General features: G+C 34.0%; 1 protein-coding gene across 2 annotated transcripts in view; it reads right to left on the bottom strand.

Moving 5' to 3' along the window:
- The window catches only part of CCDC171 (coiled-coil domain containing 171), a 335,855-nt gene that overhangs the window by 110,029 nt on the left and 205,162 nt on the right, over positions 1 to 20,664 (bottom strand). For both annotated transcript variants that reach the window (XM_049769310.1, XM_049769319.1), the window contains exons 21-22: positions 18,565 to 18,710; positions 16,595 to 16,649 (exon numbers count right to left, since the gene is read on the bottom strand). In XM_049769310.1, coding sequence (XP_049625267.1) covers positions 16,595 to 16,649; positions 18,565 to 18,710 — 201 coding nt within the window. The remainder of the gene's footprint in view (positions 1 to 16,594; positions 16,650 to 18,564; positions 18,711 to 20,664) is intronic.

The following is a 20,664-nucleotide window of genomic DNA, read 5'->3' as shown; positions in this document are numbered from 1 at the left end:
CACACTACAGCTGAGTATTATATCCATCCCACCATTGTTTCTTGCAAATAAAGTTTTATTGTAACATAGTCATACACAATCATTTGCTGGTTTCTTGACAGAATGACAAACTGAAAGACTGGAATACAGACCATATGGGATATTCAAAACTTAAAATATTGTCCAGCTGGTCTTCACAGAAAATGTTAACCACAGACTGCATGCCGTAGAGGTATAAAAAGAAAGACAACATTTACCAACATCTATATTATTTTAATATGGGCCACACCAATGCAACAGGGGAGGGCAGATGCTACTGTACACCCAAACTTACTCTGGGGGTCATGGGGAGCTAGCTATGAAACCCAGGACCTCATATATACAAGACATGTAATTTACCAGAGTTACAACCAAGGTACTATCTATTTTTTTATTTTTTAAAGTTTTTTGTTTTGGTTTTTTGGGTTTTTGTGCCACAGCCAGCGGAGCTCAGGGGTTACTCCTGGCTATCTGCTCAGAAATGGCTCCTGGCAGGCATGGGGACCATATGGGACACCGGGATTCGAACCAACCACCTTAGGTCCTGGGTGGGCTGCTTGCAAGGCAAACGCCGCTGTGCTATCTCTCCGGCCCCGGTGCTATATATTTTTAACAATTGCCTCTCACCAGAATATATGAACAATTCCTAGTGAGTTCATTTTAAATCACTAGCATAGGATTCAATCTCATAGATACCTGTGGTTGCTTATTTTTTTCCAGGTTTTTTCATAAAGTATATTAGGTAATATGTTTTTCAGTTTCATATATGTGTTTTCAGTTTCATATAGTCTAGTATACAACTTAACTACATTTCAGTTTTTATGGTACAAAATCAACAGGTAATCTACAAATATTTTGGTTAAACAAATAGAGTAAATTCAGACAATCTACAAGGTATGATTCACCGAGAATACTAAAAATGATACACAATTTCAGAATTTAATATGCTTAATTATAGAAGTAAAAATTAAATTCTATCGATGTGACATTTACAAACTGGTTATATTTAAATAGATATTTTGCTTTTCTTTAATTTTCATAAAATGGAGAATGACAGTTACTTCTATTATTACTAATACCTCTAGTATTTCTAAAAGTACATAATACTTCTCAAAGTGCTATCCAAACTTCCTCACTTGACACTTCCCCTCACCTTTTAAAACACCTATAGCCATCTCTGATATTGGATATTGATTCGCATTCTCTTAGCACCAAATAATGTCTTTTAATATCTATAATAAGCAGTTAATTAAATTGCTTGAGACTTTGGTATTTCTTCTGTTTTCCTATATAAAAAACACTTTTTCCATTTTCTCTACTTCTCATCTGTAAATCTTAACAAAAATATGTAATTTTATGAATATTAATGTTGATAATTATTAATATGTCCTTATTTTTCTCAATAGCTCGTTGAACTTGCACATTCTCTTTCATTTACTTTTCCTGCCCACAAATCCTGAGATACATTAGCTTTTCTACAATCATCTTTCTTTTTCCTACAATCATCTTTATACAACAGTCACAAAGTCACATGAAAGAGTTCAGACTATGATGCCCAAGATCTATGCAAAAACTCTGTTGTGTTCCACACCTACTGAAAGGGGCAATTGCATTCTGTCAATAATAATAAGTCCTTTGATGGTATGTAGCATCAAAGAAACTCATACTGATGTGTTTCTACATCAGTAAAAGAAGAAAATATAAAAATATAGTCTTCTTTCAAGGACAGCTTATTTAAGTTAACCTAAAACTCTGAAGCAGAATCATAATTCCCTCTGTCACCAAATAAGAGGGAAAAATCCACCAGTCACAAATCGCCCCATATTTAATATGAAACAACAAAATAATATCTTTTTAAAAAGTTATCAGGATGGCTAAACCTCAGTTAAGTAAATTTTTTAAAAATTGATGTCTTACATCATCAAACTGTATAAGAAGGTGATGTAAAGCAGAGTACCTTGTACAGATACTAGATAGCATATAAATCTGTGATGTTGGCTACGTACCATACAATGTATTCAACAAAAACATCATTGTGACCTTGAAGCTATTTAAACAAGCACAAAATCCATATTTGAGAACAGCTAAGTGTACTTATAAATTGCTAATTCTCCACACAGAAATACTGTTTTTCCTAGAGTAAATTAGAGTATAAATGCCTGTTTAACAACAAGTATGTATAAATGATATTCTCAAATGTCTTATCTTCAGTTTTTCAAGGCTTTTAAATCCCTCTTGAGCTGGAGTACCATTTTTAGCTTGGCTGGGTTACAATGATACTGAACAATATGAATGATGACACACAAGACAGCTATATGGACAGAGCTGTCCTCAGCAAGCCAGCTGTGCTAACACCTGTATGTCCTGTTCAGATGATCTTTGGAATCAGGATCAAGAAAGTAAGAACGAAGAAGAGTTCAAAGATCATAAATATCACTGAGAGTCATTAATGAATCATTATGCACTGAGAATTTAGCAGCAAAAGATTATGCTTCAACTTTTAAAATAGTCAATTACACTAATTAAAGTTTATATAGTTTATATTACTTTTAAGTGCATGGAAAATTAAAAATAAGACATATATCCTATTTACATATTTCAAGATATGAATATAAAATTACATTTAAGAACTTGTCTATGTAATGTTTTCAACTGTCAAATTACTTAATTCTATTCACAACTTAATCAAAGTAACAATTTTTCTATTTCATGAGTTCAGCATCTTATTATCTAAAAATTTGTTATTAAATACTCTTTCTTAACAATTATTAAAACTGAATTCTATTTTTTAAAATTGAATAAATGAAAGTAATATTATCACAGAATAAAATCACAGTAATAATTTCACTGGATTTCACTGGAATTTTGTGATGGCTTACTCATATTTAGAGATGATAGCAAAAGTTTTATCCTTCAACAAACTTTCATTAATTGCCTACTGGGTACCATGCACTGTGATAGATGTTGAAGACATAAAAATTAAGGAGACAGAATTTCATCCCTCAAGGACTTCAAGTTGCATAATTAATCTCAAAAAAAAAAACATTTTCTAGCCTCCCATTTATTTATAATGTCTTGTTTCTCCTGTCAATTGCTAGGCCACTTTTCTTCTTTCCAGAGAGCATTATATTAATTTCAAATTTTTATCATTAGATGATTTTTGTAATAAGGTTTAGATTCACTTTGCCTGATAATCTCTCCAAGTTCTCTTTAATTTGTTTATTTCAAAACAAACTCATTCATCATAAAAATTAAGTTTTTTCCATTTTTTGTATTCTAAACAACATTTAATTCTACTGCCTTGTTCTGAAAATAATCATCCCCTACCTTTTTCATCCCTGTTTAACTAAAAATATTTCACATTCTTTCTTCTGATACCACTCACCATCACTCCCTTGTTTCAAACCATTACCAGCTCTTACCAACATTACAGATTCATAGTTTTAAATGTTCAGTTTCACTACTAATTGAAAGTGGTCTACAAATCAACTTTCTAAGCCAAAATTCAATGAGAAAATATGATCACAAGACCTCCTGCTTTGACCCTAATTTATTCCCCATTGCCACTAACACAAGCATATGGGTGGAGGGTGGTTGACACTGGTTGGTTTGATGCTGAGACATTGTATGTGTAAAGCTTAACTATTAATAACTGTAAATCACCATGCTTTAAATAAAAAATATTTATTTAAAAAAAAAGGTCTTCCATGACCTGGTTTCCATGTGTCTTAGTAGGCCTCAAACTTAGCACTCAATGCTGAACTAAGGTATCCATCTAATTCCATCCCTTGCACATGTTAATTCTCCATCTTTCCTCATACATCAGGTTCACATTTATGTATGAATCTTTTTCTAAGAAAGCTCCAAACATTCCTAGGTCTTCTAAGTATTAATCATAAATATATAACTATTCTAAATGGATTTGGAACTATACGATATGAGTACATATTTACCAAGTTATTCTGGAAAAACGTTGAGATAGAGAGAAAGGAAGGAATTTGAATTAACAAACTATGTATATGCATATAATTATTTATAAACATATATATAACTTATGCATATACACATATATATAACTACATATTGCATATAATTATTTATAAACATATATATAACTTATCTGTACCTATGTATCTACCTACCTATTTATCAACCTACTTACCAAAAGTTTCCTCAAAGAGAATACAATTCATGAATATAAAATACATTCAAAAAGAATTTATAAAACTCAACTGTTTATAATAAATACTGTGAGATTTAACATTTAAGTGATTTAACTATAGAAAAGAAACCAGAAGGGTATCAACCAAACTGCTGTAACATTCAACTTATATCCCAGTTTCATTTCAACCTAAAAGGCAAAACTTTATAGATGCAAAGTCTCCAAAAATGTGGGTCTTCAACAACCTGTCTGTGCATTCATGTGCTAAGATGCTCAGAGTAGAATAATCAAAAACCTAGAAAAGTCTATTACAGCCTTGTTTACATCTACTTGTCTGTCTATATGCAGAACAAGTGCCATTCTAAAATGTAAAAAGGTTACACTGTTCTTGACTCTTTACATTTAAGGGCCTTTTGCTTTATCTTTTAAAAAAATTTACTGAAGGGGCCAGAGTGGTGGCATAAGCAGTAGGGTGTTTGCCTTGAACACAGCTAACCTAGGACAAACCGTGGGTCCATCCCCTGGCATCCCATATGATCCCCCAAGCCAGGAGTGATTTCTGAGCATATATAGTCATGAGTAACCCTGAGCATCACCGGATGTGGTCCAAAAAGCAGAAAGAGGAAGGAAGGAAGGAAGGAAGGAAGGAAGGAAGGAAGGAAGGAAGGAAGGAAGGAAGGAGGAAGGAAGGAAGGAAGGAAGGAAGGAAGGAAGGAAGGAAGGAAGGAAGGAAGGAAGGAAGGGAGGGAGGGAGGGAGGGAGGGAGGGAGGGAGGGAGGGAGGGAGGGAGGAAAAGGAAAGGAAAGGAAAGGAAGGGAAAGGAAAGGAAGGGAAGGGAAAGGAAGGAAGGGAAGGGAAGGGAAAGGAAGGGAAGGAAGGAAGGAAGGAAGGAAGGAAGGAAGGAAGGAAGGAAGAAGAAAGAAAGAAGAGAAAGAAAGAAAGAAAGAAAGAAAGAAAGAAAGAAAGAAAGAAAGAAAGGAAAGAAAGGAAAAGAAAGAAAGAAGGAAAGGAAAGAAAGAAGAAAGAAAGAGAAGGAGAAGAGAGAGAAGAAAGAAAGAAAGAAAGAAAGAAAGAAAAGAAAGAAAGAAAGAAAGAAAGAAAGAAAGAAAGAAAGAAAAGAAAGAAAGAAAGAAAGAAAAAGAAAGAAGAAGAAAGAAAGAAGAAAAGAAGAAAGAAGAAAAAGAAAAGAAAGAAGAAAAAGAAAGAAAGAAAGAAAGAAGAAAGAAAAAAAAAAAGAAAGAAAGAAAGAAAGAAAGAAAGAAAGAAAGAAAGAAAGGTCATGAAAAAATCAAAGCAATTTAAAATTATTTATTTTAAGAAAGAAAGTTTACTGAAAAAGAATATAACATAACTCAATAACTCATTATTAAATTCAGAAGTATTTTAATTGGTAGTATACAATGTTCATACACAGAAAAATGTTTTAGTAATATCCCAAACTTATAGGACACAAGAAATCTTTAAAAGTTTCAAGGGTTGACTTCCTGATCCCCAGTGACAATCAAAGAAGAACACAGCAAAATCAGCTCTCAAGGGCCTAACCTCAATAGGCATGCCTCCACCCACAAGGACGGTGGCTACTCCTGCCTGGCTTTGGGGTACAGGGGCTAAAAAGTGACATCTGGGGCTATTTCCTGATCCCCGATGACAATCAAAGAACACAACAACAACAACAAAAGAGTGCAGCCACTCCATTTTGCTCTGTGGCCACGCACTTCTTATAGAAGATGAACCCAATCACAACACGAAGTAAGAATCACACTTCAAGTGTGGCAATTGGGAAACAACACAGGACAACAGCATGCATAGAGAATGAAGATGGTAGCTCTGATGACCAAAAAAATGCCAACCACCTAATTAACCTATCAGATGAAAAGTTTAGAATAGAAATATGGAGGGTGTTCGTAGAATTCAAGAAAGCATAGATCAATCTGAACAGACCACAAATATAGAAATCAGAAAGCTCTACACTGAAATAACAGGACTAAAAAACACAGTAGAGGAAATGAAAAACTCTATGGAAAACCTCTCCAATAGAGTAACAGCAGCTGAAGACAGAATTAGTGAGCTGAAAGATGAGACGCATAATAACTCCATACAGCAGAAGAGATTGGAAAAAAACTCAAAACAAATGATCATGGGCCAGGAGAGATAGCACAGCAGCGTTTGCCTTGCAAGCAGCCGATCCAGGACCAAAGGTGGTTGGTACGAATCCCAGTGTCCCATATGGTCCCCCGTGCCTGGCAGGAGTTATTTCTGAGCAGACAGCCAGGAGTAACCCCTGAGCAACGCCGGGTGTGACCCAAAAAAACAAACAAACAAAAAGAAAGACAAACAGATACACCAAACTTCTACACAAAGATGACAGTAAATCCCATGACAATTATAAGAGACACAGAGTGGCAAAAAGGGTCAGAAAACTATAAATCCAACATTTTGCTGCCTACAAGAAATACATCTGAATAATCAAAACAAGCATAGACTCAAAATCAAAGGCTGGAGGAAAATCATCCAAGCAAATAATACCCTTAAAAAAGCTGGAGTGGAGATATTAGTATCAGATGAACTTTAGACTCAGAAAAGTTATAAGGGACAAAGATGGTCATTTTGTACTAATCAAAGGATTTGTATAAAAAAAGGAATCACACTGCTAAACATATATGCACCCAATGATGGACCTGCAAACTATTTAATACAACTTTTGACAAGCCTGAAAGAAGATATCAATATCAGCACAATAATAGTGGGAGATCTCAACACTGCCGTGATACCCCTTGATAGGTCAATCAGGTTGAAACCCTACAAGAATATATTACCTCTGAAAAGAGAAATAGAAGAAAGTGGACTAGTAGATATATATAGGGCACTCCATCCCCAGAAAGCTGGATACACATTCTTCTCCAATGCAGATGGGTCTTCTCCAGAAAAGATCACATGCTGGCCCATAAAATATATCTCCATAAAGTCAAGAGGATAGAAATTGTACAAACTACCTTCACTGACCACAGGGCACTGAAATTAGATGTGAACTACAAAGAACCACAGAAAAATAAGTTTAACACATGGAAACTAAACTAAACGGTTCATTACTGAACAAGTGGGTCAAAGATGAAATCAAAAAGGAAATCAAAAATCACTGGAAACAAATGACAATGAAGAAACAAATTGTCAGAATTTATGGGATACAACAAAAGTACTAAGTACTAAGTACTAAGAGGAAAAAATATAGCCTTGCAAGCAAGCACACATCAGAAAGGAAGAAGGGGCCTATGTAAAAAGCTTAATTACACAGCTTTTAGAACTAGAAAATGTCCAACAAAAGGAACCAAAAATATGTAGGCAGAAGGAAATAACAAAGCTTAGAGCAGAAATCAATGAGATGGAAATCCAAAAAACAATTTGAAAGATCAACAAAAGCAAAATTTGGTTCCTTGAAAAAATAAACATGATCCTTAAACCACTAGCAAAACTCAAAGAAACGGAGAGAGAGAGAAATCTAATACACTGGATTAGGAATGAAAATGGGGAGATCACCACAGACACTGCAGAGATTCGAAGGATAATCAGAGACTACTTTGAGAAACTCTATGCCATGAAACATGAAAACCTGGAGGAAATGGATAAATTCTTGGACTCTTATAATCTTCCATGGTTAAACGAGGATGACCTTGCATATCTAAACAGACACATCACTACTGAGGAAATTAAAACAGTCATCAAGAGTCTTTCCAAAAACAAAAGCCCAGGACCAGATAGATTCACTAACAAATTCTTTTTTTTAATATTATTTTTTTATTTTTTTTATTTAACCAACTTTATTACATACATGCTTGTGTTTGGTTTTCAGTCATGTAAAGAACACCACTCATCACCAGTGCAACATTCCCATCACCAATGTCCCAAATTTCCCTCCTCTCCATCCAACCCCCGCCTGTACTTTAACAGGCTTTCTATTTCCCTCGTACATTCTCATTATTAGGATAGTTCAAAACGTAGTTATTTCTCTAACTAAACTCATCCCTGTTTGCAGTGAGCTTCATGAGGTGAGCTGTAACTTCCAGCTCTCTTCTCTTTTGTGTCTGAAAATTATTATTGCAAGAATGTCTAACAAAATCTTTCAAACGTTTCAAGAGGAACTTCTACCAATCCTCTTCAGGTTCTTTCATGAACTTGAAGAATCAGGAACAACCCCAAACAGTTTTCATGAAACTAACATCACCTTGATACCAAAACCAGGCAGAGATGCTGCAAAACAAGAAAATTACAGACCAACATCTTTGATGAACACAGATGCAAAGATCCTCAACAAAATTCTGGCAAACAGGATCCAATGCTTCATCAAGAAGGTTATTCACCACGACCAAGTATGTTTCATTCCAGGAAGCAAGGATGGTTTAATATACGTAAATCAATCAATATAATACACCATATCAACTAAAAGAAAAATAAAAACGATATAATCATATCAATAGATGCAGAGAAAACATTTGATAATGTCCAACACCCATTCTTGATAAAAACTCTCATTAAGATGGTAATAGAAGGAACTTTCCTCAATATAGTAGAGGCCATCTACCACAAGCCAATGGCAAATATTATTTTCAATAGAGATAAACTGAAAACTTTTCCTTTAAAATCCAGTATAAGACAAGGCTTCCCTCTCCACCACTACTATTCAACATAGTACTGGAAGTTCTTCTCATAGCAATTAGGCAAGAAAAAGATATTAAGGGCATCCAGATAGGAGAGGAAGAAGTCAAGCTCTCACTGTTTGCAGATGACATAATACTAAACTTAGAAAACCCTAAAGACTCTACCAAAAACTTTCTAGAAACAGTAGATTCATATAGAAAAGTGGCAAGCTACAAAATTAACACACAAAAATCAATGCCCTTCTTATACACCAATAATGATAGAGAAGAAATGGGTATCAAAAATATCCCATTTATATTCGTGCCACACAAACTCAAATACCTTGGAATCAACTTAACTAAAGATGTGAAGGACTAATACAAAGAAAACTACAAAGCCCTGCTTCAAGAAATAAAAGAGGATAGGTAGAAATGGAGACATATACCCTGCTCATGAACTGGAATGGTTAACATAATTAAAATGGCAATACTACCCAAGGCCAGATTTAATTCAATCCCTCTAAGGATACCCATATCATTCTTCAAAGATGTGGATCAAACACTCCTGAAATTCATCTGGAACAATAAACATCCAAGAATACTTAGAGCCTCGATGGCGAACCTATGGCACGCATGCCAGCCAGCGGTGGCATGCAAAGGCCTTGCAGCTGGCACATGGGAAGGGGTCTGCAATTTTTGATAAAAGAGCAGGAAATCCTAAATGGAGCAGGGAAAGCCTCTTCAACAAGTGGTGTTGGCACAACTGGATAGCCACTTGCAAAAAATTGAACTTAGACCCCCAGCTAAAATCATGTACGAATGTAAAATCCAAAAGGATTAAAGACCTCGATATCAGACCCAAAACCATAATATATATAGAACAACACATGGGCAAAACACTCCAGGACATTACAGGCATATTCAAGGAGGAAACTGCACTCTCCAAGCAAGTGAAAGCAGAGATTAACAGATGGGAATATATTAAGCTGAGAAGCTTCTGCACCTCAAAGGAAATAGTGCCCAAGATACAAGAGCCACCCACTGAGTGGGAGAAACTATTCACCCAATACCCATCAGATAAGGGGCTAATCTCCAAAATATACAAGGCACTGACAGAACTTTACAAGAAAAAAAAATCTAATCCCATCAAAAAATGGGGAGAAGAAATGAACAGACACTTTGACAAAGAAGAAATACAAATGGCCAAAAGACACATGAAAAAATGCTCCACATCACTAATCATCAGAGAAATGCAAATCAAAACAACAATGAGATACCACCTCACACCACAGAGAATGGCACACATCACAAAGAACGAGAATAAACAGTGTTGGCGGGGATGTGGAGAGAAAGGACTCTTATCCACTGCTGGTGGGAATGCCGTCTAGTTCAACCTTTATGGAAAGCAATATGGAGATTCCTCCAAAAACTGGAAATCGAGCTCCCATACGATCCAGCTATACCACTCCTAGGAATATATCCTAGGAACACAAAAATACAATACAAAAACCCCTTCCTTACACCTATATTCATTGCAGCACTATTTACCATAGCAAGACTCTGGAAACAACCAAGATGCCTTTCAACAGACGAATGGCTAAAGAAACTGTGGTACATATACACAATGGAATATTATGCAGCTGTCAGGAGAGATGAAGTCATGAAATTTTCCTATACATGGAAGTACACGGAATCTATTATGTTGAGTAAAATAAGTCAGAGAGAGAGAAAAACGCATGTCTAACATCTATGGGTTTTAAGAAAAATGAAAGACATTCTTGCAATAATAATTTTCAGACACAAAAGAGAAAAGAGCTGGAAGTTCCAGCTCATCTCAGGAAGCTAACCACAAAGAGTGATGAGTTTAGTAAGAGAAATAACTACATTTGAACTGTCCTAATAATGAGAATGTATGAGGGAAATGGAGAGCCTGTCTAGAGTACAGGCGGGGGTCGGATGGGGAGGAGGGAGACTTGGGACATTGGTGATGGGAATGTTGCACTAGTGATGAGTGGTGTTCTTTACATGACTGAAACCCAAACACAATCATGTATGTAACCAAGGTGTTTAAATAAAAAAATAAAAAATAAATAAATAAATAAATTTAAAAAATTTAAAAAAAAAGATATACGGTACAGCGGGAAGTGAGTGTGCTGTGTCTGCTTTGCAGCTCACCTGGCAACAGGGCCAGGCTGGCCATTGGGAGAACCGGGCATTGTGCAGCAGGTTGGGGACTCGGGCTCAAAAAGGTTAGCCATCACTGACCTAGAGCAACCCTTGGGAAAAGGAATATGGGAGGCATCACTTTTTCCAACTTAAAATTGTATTACAAAGCAATAGTCATTAAAACAGTGTGGTATTGTAATAATAATAAACCCTCAGACCACTGGAAAGACTGGAGTATTCAGAGAATGCTCCCCAGATATACAATCAATTAATCTTTGATAAAGGGGCAAAAAATGAAAAATGGAGCAAGGAAAGCCTTTTCCACAAGTGGTGTTGGGAAAACTGGTCAGCCACTTGCAAAAAAAACCAAACTCAGACCTCCAGCTAATACCATGTACCAAGGTCAAATGCAAATTAAATTTATTCTGAAAAAATTCTTTATTATTCTTTTTTTTTTTCTTTTTTGGTTTACTCCTGGCTACGCACTCAGAAATTGCTACTGCAGGCATGGGGGACCATATGGGATGCCGGGATTCGAACTACCATTGGTTGTTTGCAAGGCAAACGCCCTACCACCGTGCTATCTCTCCAGCCCTCTGAAAAAACAACCTTAATGTATCTATCGTATGTTCTCTTTTACCATAAAATAAAAAAACTAAGGTATGACTGTACATATTCTTCATTTCTTTTAAATAATCAATTCCTGACTGGTTATTTTAAATAATCAATTCTAAAATGGCAGAATTAGGCCAGATAGATAGTACAGTGTACAAGTGGCTTGTCTTACACATGGCCAACTCAGGTTCAATCTCAAGCATCCCATGTGGTCTCCAAACCTGAGAAATGGTTCCTGAATATAGAGCTAGGAGTAAGCCCTGAGTAATCACTGGTTATGGCTCCCAAAACCCTAAAATAAAATAAAAATTGAATAGTACAATACTCGATAACAAAAGTCATTAAAGAACCAAAACATTTACTTTTCTATCAACAAAGTATAAAAGAGATACGTAACAAATATAATGTTATAACAGAAATTATCTGTGATTAATCTAAGTCATTAGTTCTATACAAAATAACAAATTAAAATTTAAATTTAATTAAACTTTAAATTTAAATAAATTTTACATTAAAATTTAACTTAGAGTTAAAGAAAGCCATGTGCAAAGAAACAAAGGCAACCAGGAGAAAAATTTCTTTTAAAATAGAAAATATAAAGAGATAGAAATTATAAAAAGAACCAAATAAAAATTTTGAAGTTGATATACTCAAAATACTGAAAGAAAAATAAATGGCCAACTAAGAAGTCTATATCTAGCAAAACTTACTCTTCAGAAATGAAGGCAAAGTTGGACAATTCCAAGATAAACAAAAGCTGTGTATGTTAATAACATCAGAACTGTCGTTGAAAAAATGCTAAGAGCACTAGATGATTCAAATCCACATTAAGACATAAATAATACCAGTAAAAGTTACTGCATAGGTAAATATAAAACTTATTAGTCATATATTTTTAATTTATGACTCCTCTTTTATTCTATTATTTAAATTACAACCACACAAAACAATACTATTAAATTATATTATGTCACATACTGGATAAAGATATTTACCTTGCAGGCATAAAGCAATGAGTTCTATACCCAGCACTATCCACAAGCTGAGCACAAAATGGGTGGTACTGTCATTTGGGATTTCCCAGCACCAGAAAAAAAAAAAGGTGATCTCCAAAAATAAGACATTTAAAAAAACAGTTAAACCCCTGGTTAGCACCACAAATAAATATTCTAGTATTACAACCAATTGTGTGACCTCAATAAATACACAAATCAAAATGTACAAGAACTAAATCCAAGCAACCAAGCTATCTAGCAACTTAGGTAGTATGGCAAACAAACAGTGGTGAGCACCACTATTAAAGTATGCAGCACAGCAACCAAATGTGTAACCCCAAAGCATCAAAATAAAAAAGAGAATGTGGGGACCTGAGTGATAAGCACAGAAGTAGGACATTTGCCTTGAATATGGCTGACTCTGTACGGGCCAAGTCTGATTTGATTCTCAGCAACCTGTCTGGTCCCTGTAACCTGCCAGGAGAGATTTCTGAGTGCAGAACCAGGAGTAACCCCTGAGACCCTCTTGGGTATAGCCCTCCCCAAAAAAGCAAGACAAAAAAATGTGGTAATCAAGATTTTTGACAATAACAACAGAAATGAGACCCACATCCCACAGCCATGTGAACAATACAGTCTCAAAATTAATCTCAGAAGAGATGCCAAGTCAAGATGATGAAACTCACAAGTACATAATTTTTAGTTTGAAAACTCTGGGGCCAATCAGAAGGGGGCAGACCAATAATCATCTGTTTTACAGATCCTGGTGCTCCTGGAGCATGGGGCTGCATATGGAGCCATGAAACACCTCAAAATTCCACAATATTGACAACCCACCCTGTTAGAGCACATCAATTTAGAGGGGAAAATAGCATAGAAGCCAACTAAGCTCAAGCAAAAACCATAGCAGAGGCTCAACTAGCATCAAACATCTCAATAAATCTTTGGATAATGACTTTAATAATCCCATGTGAAGATTACAAATGAATATATTTTCATTTACTGCACTATTTGTTTTATAATTCTTTTTACCATTTTGTTGTAACAAGCAATATAAAATTTTAAAAAAAGTGTGTTTGCCAAGGAGGTAGATGGGGAGGGTATTGGAAACAGTGGTAGAGGTATGGGACACTGAATACCCAAAACAACTGAATTATGAACAATTTTATAAACCATGGTGTTTAAATAAACTTTAAAAGAAAGAAATGGAAAAAGGGAGAAAGAGAGATTAGAACTATATAGTAGCTGAAATCTTATATATTATTGAAATTAAAGTGACATCAATTCAAAATAGATTGTCATGTATAAAAAAACTTTTTAATTCCCAAAATGAACAATAAGAGGGCTTAAGGGTTAGTACAGCAGGTAGGATGATTGCTTTGCACTTAGCCAACTGGGTTTGATCTCAGGTACTTCACATGATCCCCTAAGTTTACCAGCAGTGATCCCTACGCACAGAGCCAGCAGGAAGCACTGAGTACAGCTGGGTGTGATCCAAAACTAAATAACAAACAAAAATAATAAAAATAACTAACTATAACAAAACACATAATGTTTATTCCAAAATATATATCTAATGTAAGAAAGAGATAGTTATTATGGTGATATAATACTTAAAAATAAAAAATTAAAGAAAAATAACAAAATTACTTCATTATTACTAATTCCATAAATGTAAATTAACTCTAATGCCAATGAAAAGATAGAAGTTGGCAGATTATATTTTAAAATGTTTAAATAAGATAAGAGAATTATAAATTTATAAGAGAATTAACTTAGATACAAATTCTAGTTGCCTTATTCTTCAGATGACTATCTGATTCTAAAATGCATATGACAATAGACCCTGAAAAACTAAAACAATCTATAAAATAGGCAATTTCAACAGTATATTCAAAATTATACACCATATACAAGTGGTAATCATACCAGGGATATAAGAATAGTTCAACATACTTAAATCAATTTATACACCATTACCAATAGAATTGAAGTTGAAAAAAAGGTGATAATTGAGTCATAAAAATCCTTTTCAGGGGCCGGTGAGGTGGCGCTAGAGGTAAGGTGTCTGCCTTGCAAGCGCTAGCCAAGGAAAGACCACAGTTTGATCCCCCAGTTTCCCATATGGTCCCCCCAAGCCAGGGGAGATTTCTGAGCGCTTAGCCAGGAGTAACCCCTGAGCATCAAACAGGTGTGGCCGAAAAAATTAAAAAAAAAAAAAAAAAAAAAAGAACAAAAAAATCCTTTTAAAAAATCCAATACCCTTTGATGGTAAGTAAAATTTAAAAACTAGGGACAGTAGGAAAGCCCCTCAATATGAAAGAGAATATGCATAAAATCCTCCAGGTAATATCACATTTACTAATACAAGACTGGAGGCTTTAGCTCTGTTAGAAACAACAAAAGACTGTCATTTACCCTCACATCAATTCATTCAGCATTATAATGGAAGTTCTGGCAAGGCATTTATGAAAAAAATCAATTTGAAATAAAATTGTATTTTGGGGGGGGTCTTTGGGCCACACTCGGTGACGCTCAGGATTACTCCTGGCTATGCACTCAGAAATCCTTCTTGGCTTAGGGGACCATAGGGGATTGAACCGCGGTCCATCCTAGGTTAGTGCAAGGCAGACGCCCTACCACTTCTGCCACTGCTCCGGCCCCTAAACTTGTATTTTCATATAATTTAACATTCGATTAGAAAAGCTTAGGGAGCAGGAGAGATAATACAATGCGAAGATTGCCTTATACATTCCCTACCTGGGTTTGATTATAAGAAATAAAATACTAATCAATAAATTTAAACAAGATGATACAAAATTTTTACACTAAAATCAATAATGCAAATAAATAATATGTAAATAAATAGAAAATATCTCATGTTCATGGTTTATAATATTTATATTAAGATAGCAACTCTTCTAATTAAAAAAGAGCAAATTATGAGAACTCACATTTCTTAATTATATTAGTTATAAAAAAAACAGAGATCAAAAATAGCATGATGTTTAGAAAGTATGCTCAAAGATTTTATCATCATGAGATCTGTAAGACTTAATGACTTCTCACATACTGCCAGAAGCCACAGCTTCACAGAATCACAAAAGGATACAAGCCAAGCCGCAAAAATTCACAGGTATACTATCGTCCAATTGAAAACTCTAAAACTCTGGGGAGCCCTAGGAAATGGGGTGGGTCACGTCCACACACTGCCAAACCCCCAGCAGCCACATTCACGCTCCACATCACCTCCATGCCAATAGTTCAACTTTACTGCTTCACTATTAGTCTCTGCAGAGATACTAAACTGAAGAAAATTATAGGTACATCAATTTGGGGGGGGGGCTGAAAACTCAGGGATTTTCTCAGAATGGGGATGGGCCTCAGTAGTATATCCACTTCCTACAGCTAATGCCATGTAATCTCATCACAGATCCTGGAATCATAAAGCAGAAAGTATCCAAATTCCTTAATACTGACATCTCAGTTAGAGCAAACCAATTAGATGGAAAAAGTAGCATAAAAAGTCAACTAAGCTAGGGGCTGGAGCGGTGACACAAGTAGTAAGTGCCTTGTGCACATAGCCTAGGATGGACCGCGGTTCGAACCTCCCACACCCCACACCCCAGCATCCCATATGATTATCCAAGCCAGGATGCTGTGCTATCTCTCCGGCCCCAGGAGTGATTTCTGAGAGCATAGACAGGAGTAACCCCTGACTTCTGATTCTATTGTAAATATCACTAATAATTCAAATGCAACAGTTTGAATTATATGATAGGTTAGGGATACCACTATTTTCATAGTCTTATCAAGTACATTAAAGTGAATTCTAAGAAAAGTTATGCAACAGCACTATACATACAAATTTTAAGATCTTTAGTTTTAAAGAAAACTACAAAATGAATTAAAGTACCTTGCACTTAATAGAAAAGAATGATTATATACTGTGTCAATATAAATAATGTCTATCTAAGTTGAAAAATATTGAAGAAAAACTACAGTACCTTATGAAGCATATTTTCTACTGTTCTCATATGATTAGCAACACATTCTTTGTCTCTAAAACAAAGAAATTAGGTGTTAAGAAAACATAACTTTACAGTAACAAATATTTTAATATAAATCACTATTAATAAAAAGAGGGTTAGTTATACTTTAAAAATAAAAACAACCATATTCACCAGTATACTTCCACTGTTTCTTATTTTCAGATATATCCTGCCATAATGAGAAAAATCTTAACTATCATGGGAGTTAAGAGTGAAATAGAAATGAAAAATGAAATTATAAATACATTTATTTAACATGTACTATAAAGTCTAAATTTTTATTCTCTGGCTTATAGTGAAAGAGGACATCTAAAAATCATAAATTGCATAATATGTAAAATAACATTTCCTTCCTATACTCTTCCTGTACTCTCTGTACACACAAGCAAAATAACTCTCTGACCTTGACTAGCAATATGCAAAGTTACTAATTTCTTATATCTAGTACTTAGCCTTAATGAGGAATTTAAAAGTTGGAAGAAAAATTATGGTCATAATTTAATGTCATATGCTTATTATTTCTAAATGTCATATTAGTTATCTTTTTGTTATAAATGTATATATGCCCATAGTCACACAGCATGCCATAACAAATTCCAGAATTAAAAACAAGTTTTAAAAACATTATCAATCAGAAAGTTTTATTTTCTATTTTTATTCATATCAGACTTTCATGAACTTTAAATAACACTATATATTAAAAGTTACTAATGGTAAATTCATTCATTTAATATTAGGAACCCAAGACTAAACAATGACAACAAAAAGCTTATTTAGGAAAATATATATATTTAAGCATAAAATCATTTATTTTTGTAACTTTTAATAGAATAGGATTGAAGACAGAAAGAAATATGTGCTTCAATAACTTATCTTTTGTGAAAATCAAATTTATTTTTAAAATATGGCTATTACATATGATCACCTACTTGAGTTTGTGGCATACAACAATTTTACAATTAAAAGAACTATGGGTGGCTACTCAAACATATTTGGCCTCTGTAAATTCATTTTTCATTATATATGAGCAATTTCCCATGCTCAGTGAAAAAGCTGTGAATACTAGAACACCCATCCTGTGATTCAGTTTACAGAATGTTCTTATTTCATGCTGTTTCATGTTTATAACTTAATATTTAAAAAAATGTTGTAATTGACATGTATATAATTGCCTGGTAACCCAGAAATTCCAAATTTAGAAAACACTATGTTAATAATAAGCCATACAGTTGTACAAGAGACTATCTAAAAGCATTTTATGAAATTTGATATGGGAAAAATTAAAATGTACAGAAAAACTGTTCAATTTGAACTTCACAATATATGTCATCTTGATTACCTGGCTAAATATATATATTTTTCCAATCACATTTATGTAGTTGTGAAAATCATTTTTTCTATTGAATCAATTAGGCTGAAAATTAATAATTTTTCCATAATTGTTTCTATTTCATTTATAAATATACTATGATAAACAAATTGATTATATGCTAACAGTATTCATAAAAATCTCATTTGAAACATTAGTGTATTATAATATATACAGAGTAAATTTTTGAAGGCAGTGGTACAGAAGTGAATTGAGGAGTATGTGGTGGAAGATATTATGCAAAACTTTAAACCAGTCATACCTATTAATGAAAACATGATTTTAAACATGTAACTCTAAATCAGAGCCCAAATATACATAATTAGAGGTTATTCCAAGATTTATACTTCTCTGGGGTTTTGCAATGAAATATACATTTAGTATGTTGAGTAAAGAGTATTCTTTTTTTTTGAGGATATATCAGAGAATTTCAAAGAAAGACAGCTGTACTTTTGTTTTCTAACACTGTATTATCCAGGGCTAAAACCCGGAGCATGAAAGTAAGAATTGATCTTTTGTCTGTTTTAAGTGATCTCCCCAAGGTCCAAATGCTCACTTGGCTGCCATGCGGAGGGCACTCTCTGCATCATGGATGTTCTCCTCCAGTCGACGCTTGTCCTGCTCCAGCTGGGTTAGATGTCTATTGAGCTGACGCAGAGATTGATCTTTTCTTCTCAGCTCCATCTTTGCCTCGGAGAGACTCTGCAAGCAGACAGAAAACAGAGTTACTTGTCAGCCCTGATAATTAACTTCAATTTATGCCATAGGCTATTAAACAAAGAGGAATATGGGCTGACTGAGAAGTAGACTTGGGTCATTACACTTTGAGGTTTAGCAAAAAATTTTTTACGAAAATTTTACATACTCCCTAATTAGAAATGATAGAGCTGATGAAATTTTGAAAAATAGTGATAAAAAGCAACTTCATTTTATTCTGAGTATACTTCAAGGCAAATACATATTCTTACTAAAATGATCTGATTATTAAAACCTCAAGTCGCATTTTCTTTAAGTGATAACAAAGATTTCAGAAGACACACATATGAAACTTAAAGTATTTAAAACAAGACTTCCATATGTACAAAGTGTGTATGTAATTGAAAAAATATGTATTAGGATATTTATAAGATAATAGGTCATCCAAGTTTTAAGAGACCTACTTTCTTTATAAATATTATCTATAATTTGTTAGGTTGCTATAGCTATCCCAGGATCTGTATGAACAAACTGAATTCTGAAGTAAAATCCATTTATTTTACATAAATAACTCATGTCAAGGACAAAATTATTAATATGATTAATACATTTGAATTAAGAGAAGTTATGAATATGCTTGCATTCAGAATCTTATATAAATTCCATAAATATGTTCTAATAGCAGAAGCATAAAAGATGTGATATTTTTTAGCATTTGCTATTGGCATTGATGTGAATTGATGTCACTTACAAAAATTTTTAAATGAATATTTCCAATTGATCTTGGAAACTTTAGGAATCATGATCATAAAATCAGAAGCTTATCACTTAAAGGAGTATTTTTTCTAAAGTTCATTTAAAATTCTAAAATATAAAACCATTTAAAAACAGGGGAGTCAACATTAAAAAGCTGCTCATTGTTTTGTCTATGAATTTTTTATAATATTATGTTACCAATTTTTATTAAAATTAAATAATAAAGTATATATGAAAATTAATTTTTCTTCTTATTTAGTTTAGTAAGAATATATCCAAATATCCAAAACCATACTTCATGTGTAAGTGAAGAATAACAAAACAAAGTACTGTCATGTTTTGGAGGTTGCTTTTCCTTTGTTTTTTAAGGCTTTTGTAGGAGGGTGGCATTCCCAGAATGTTCAAAGCTTAATTACTCCTGACTCTTTGCTCAGGAATCACTCACTCCTGGTGGTACTCATGGAACTATAAGTGGTACTTGGGAACTAGCTAGGGCCTGCTGCAGCAAATCAAACGACTTAACCTTTGTACTACCTACACTCTTCAGTCCTGAAATGTTATGTTTAAAACGATCCCAACAATATTTTTAACGTATCAAACCATCTGCATCAGAACAATTAACTCAAAAAAAAATTTTTTTTTGCTTTTTTGGGCCACACTCAGTGTTGCTCAGGGGTTATTCCTTGCTATGAGCTCAGAAATCGCTCCTGGCTTGGCAGATCATATGGAACACCAGAGGATCAAACCATGGCCTGTCCTAGGTTAGTACGTGCAAGGCAAACACCCTACTACTTTCGCCACTTATCCGGCCCCAATTAACTCAATTTTAATGCTAGTAAATTAAAAGGAATCATGAGTCTTAACTTATTTTCAAATGCTTATGGTTTTTAAATTCATCATTTCACTTTTAAGTTGCTGTCATAAAAATCAAGTAAAATTTTAAAATGCAAACAGTGATTACTTATTATAAAATATTTTAAATCTACAGTCTCAACATATATTCAAGAATATCCCTCTATATGCAGTTACAAATTCAAACCAATTTACAAACACTGTATTAAGCAATGGTAACTAAATCTATTTTTCTTGTGCTAAAGCTAAGAAACTGAAAATCCTTTAAGTACCATGAGGTTCTTTTTCTGGAAAAATATTTGAGTGTTCTAAAAACTAGTATTTGCAATATTGTTTATGTAATAAAACTATT

The sequence above is a fragment of the Suncus etruscus genome, chromosome 1, assembly GCF_024139225.1.
Source record: "Suncus etruscus isolate mSunEtr1 chromosome 1, mSunEtr1.pri.cur, whole genome shotgun sequence".
NCBI classification, from domain to species: Eukaryota; Metazoa; Chordata; class Mammalia; order Eulipotyphla; family Soricidae; genus Suncus; species Suncus etruscus.
Note: the sequence above shows the minus strand (reverse complement) of the source record. Positions and strands in the feature narration are given on the sequence as shown.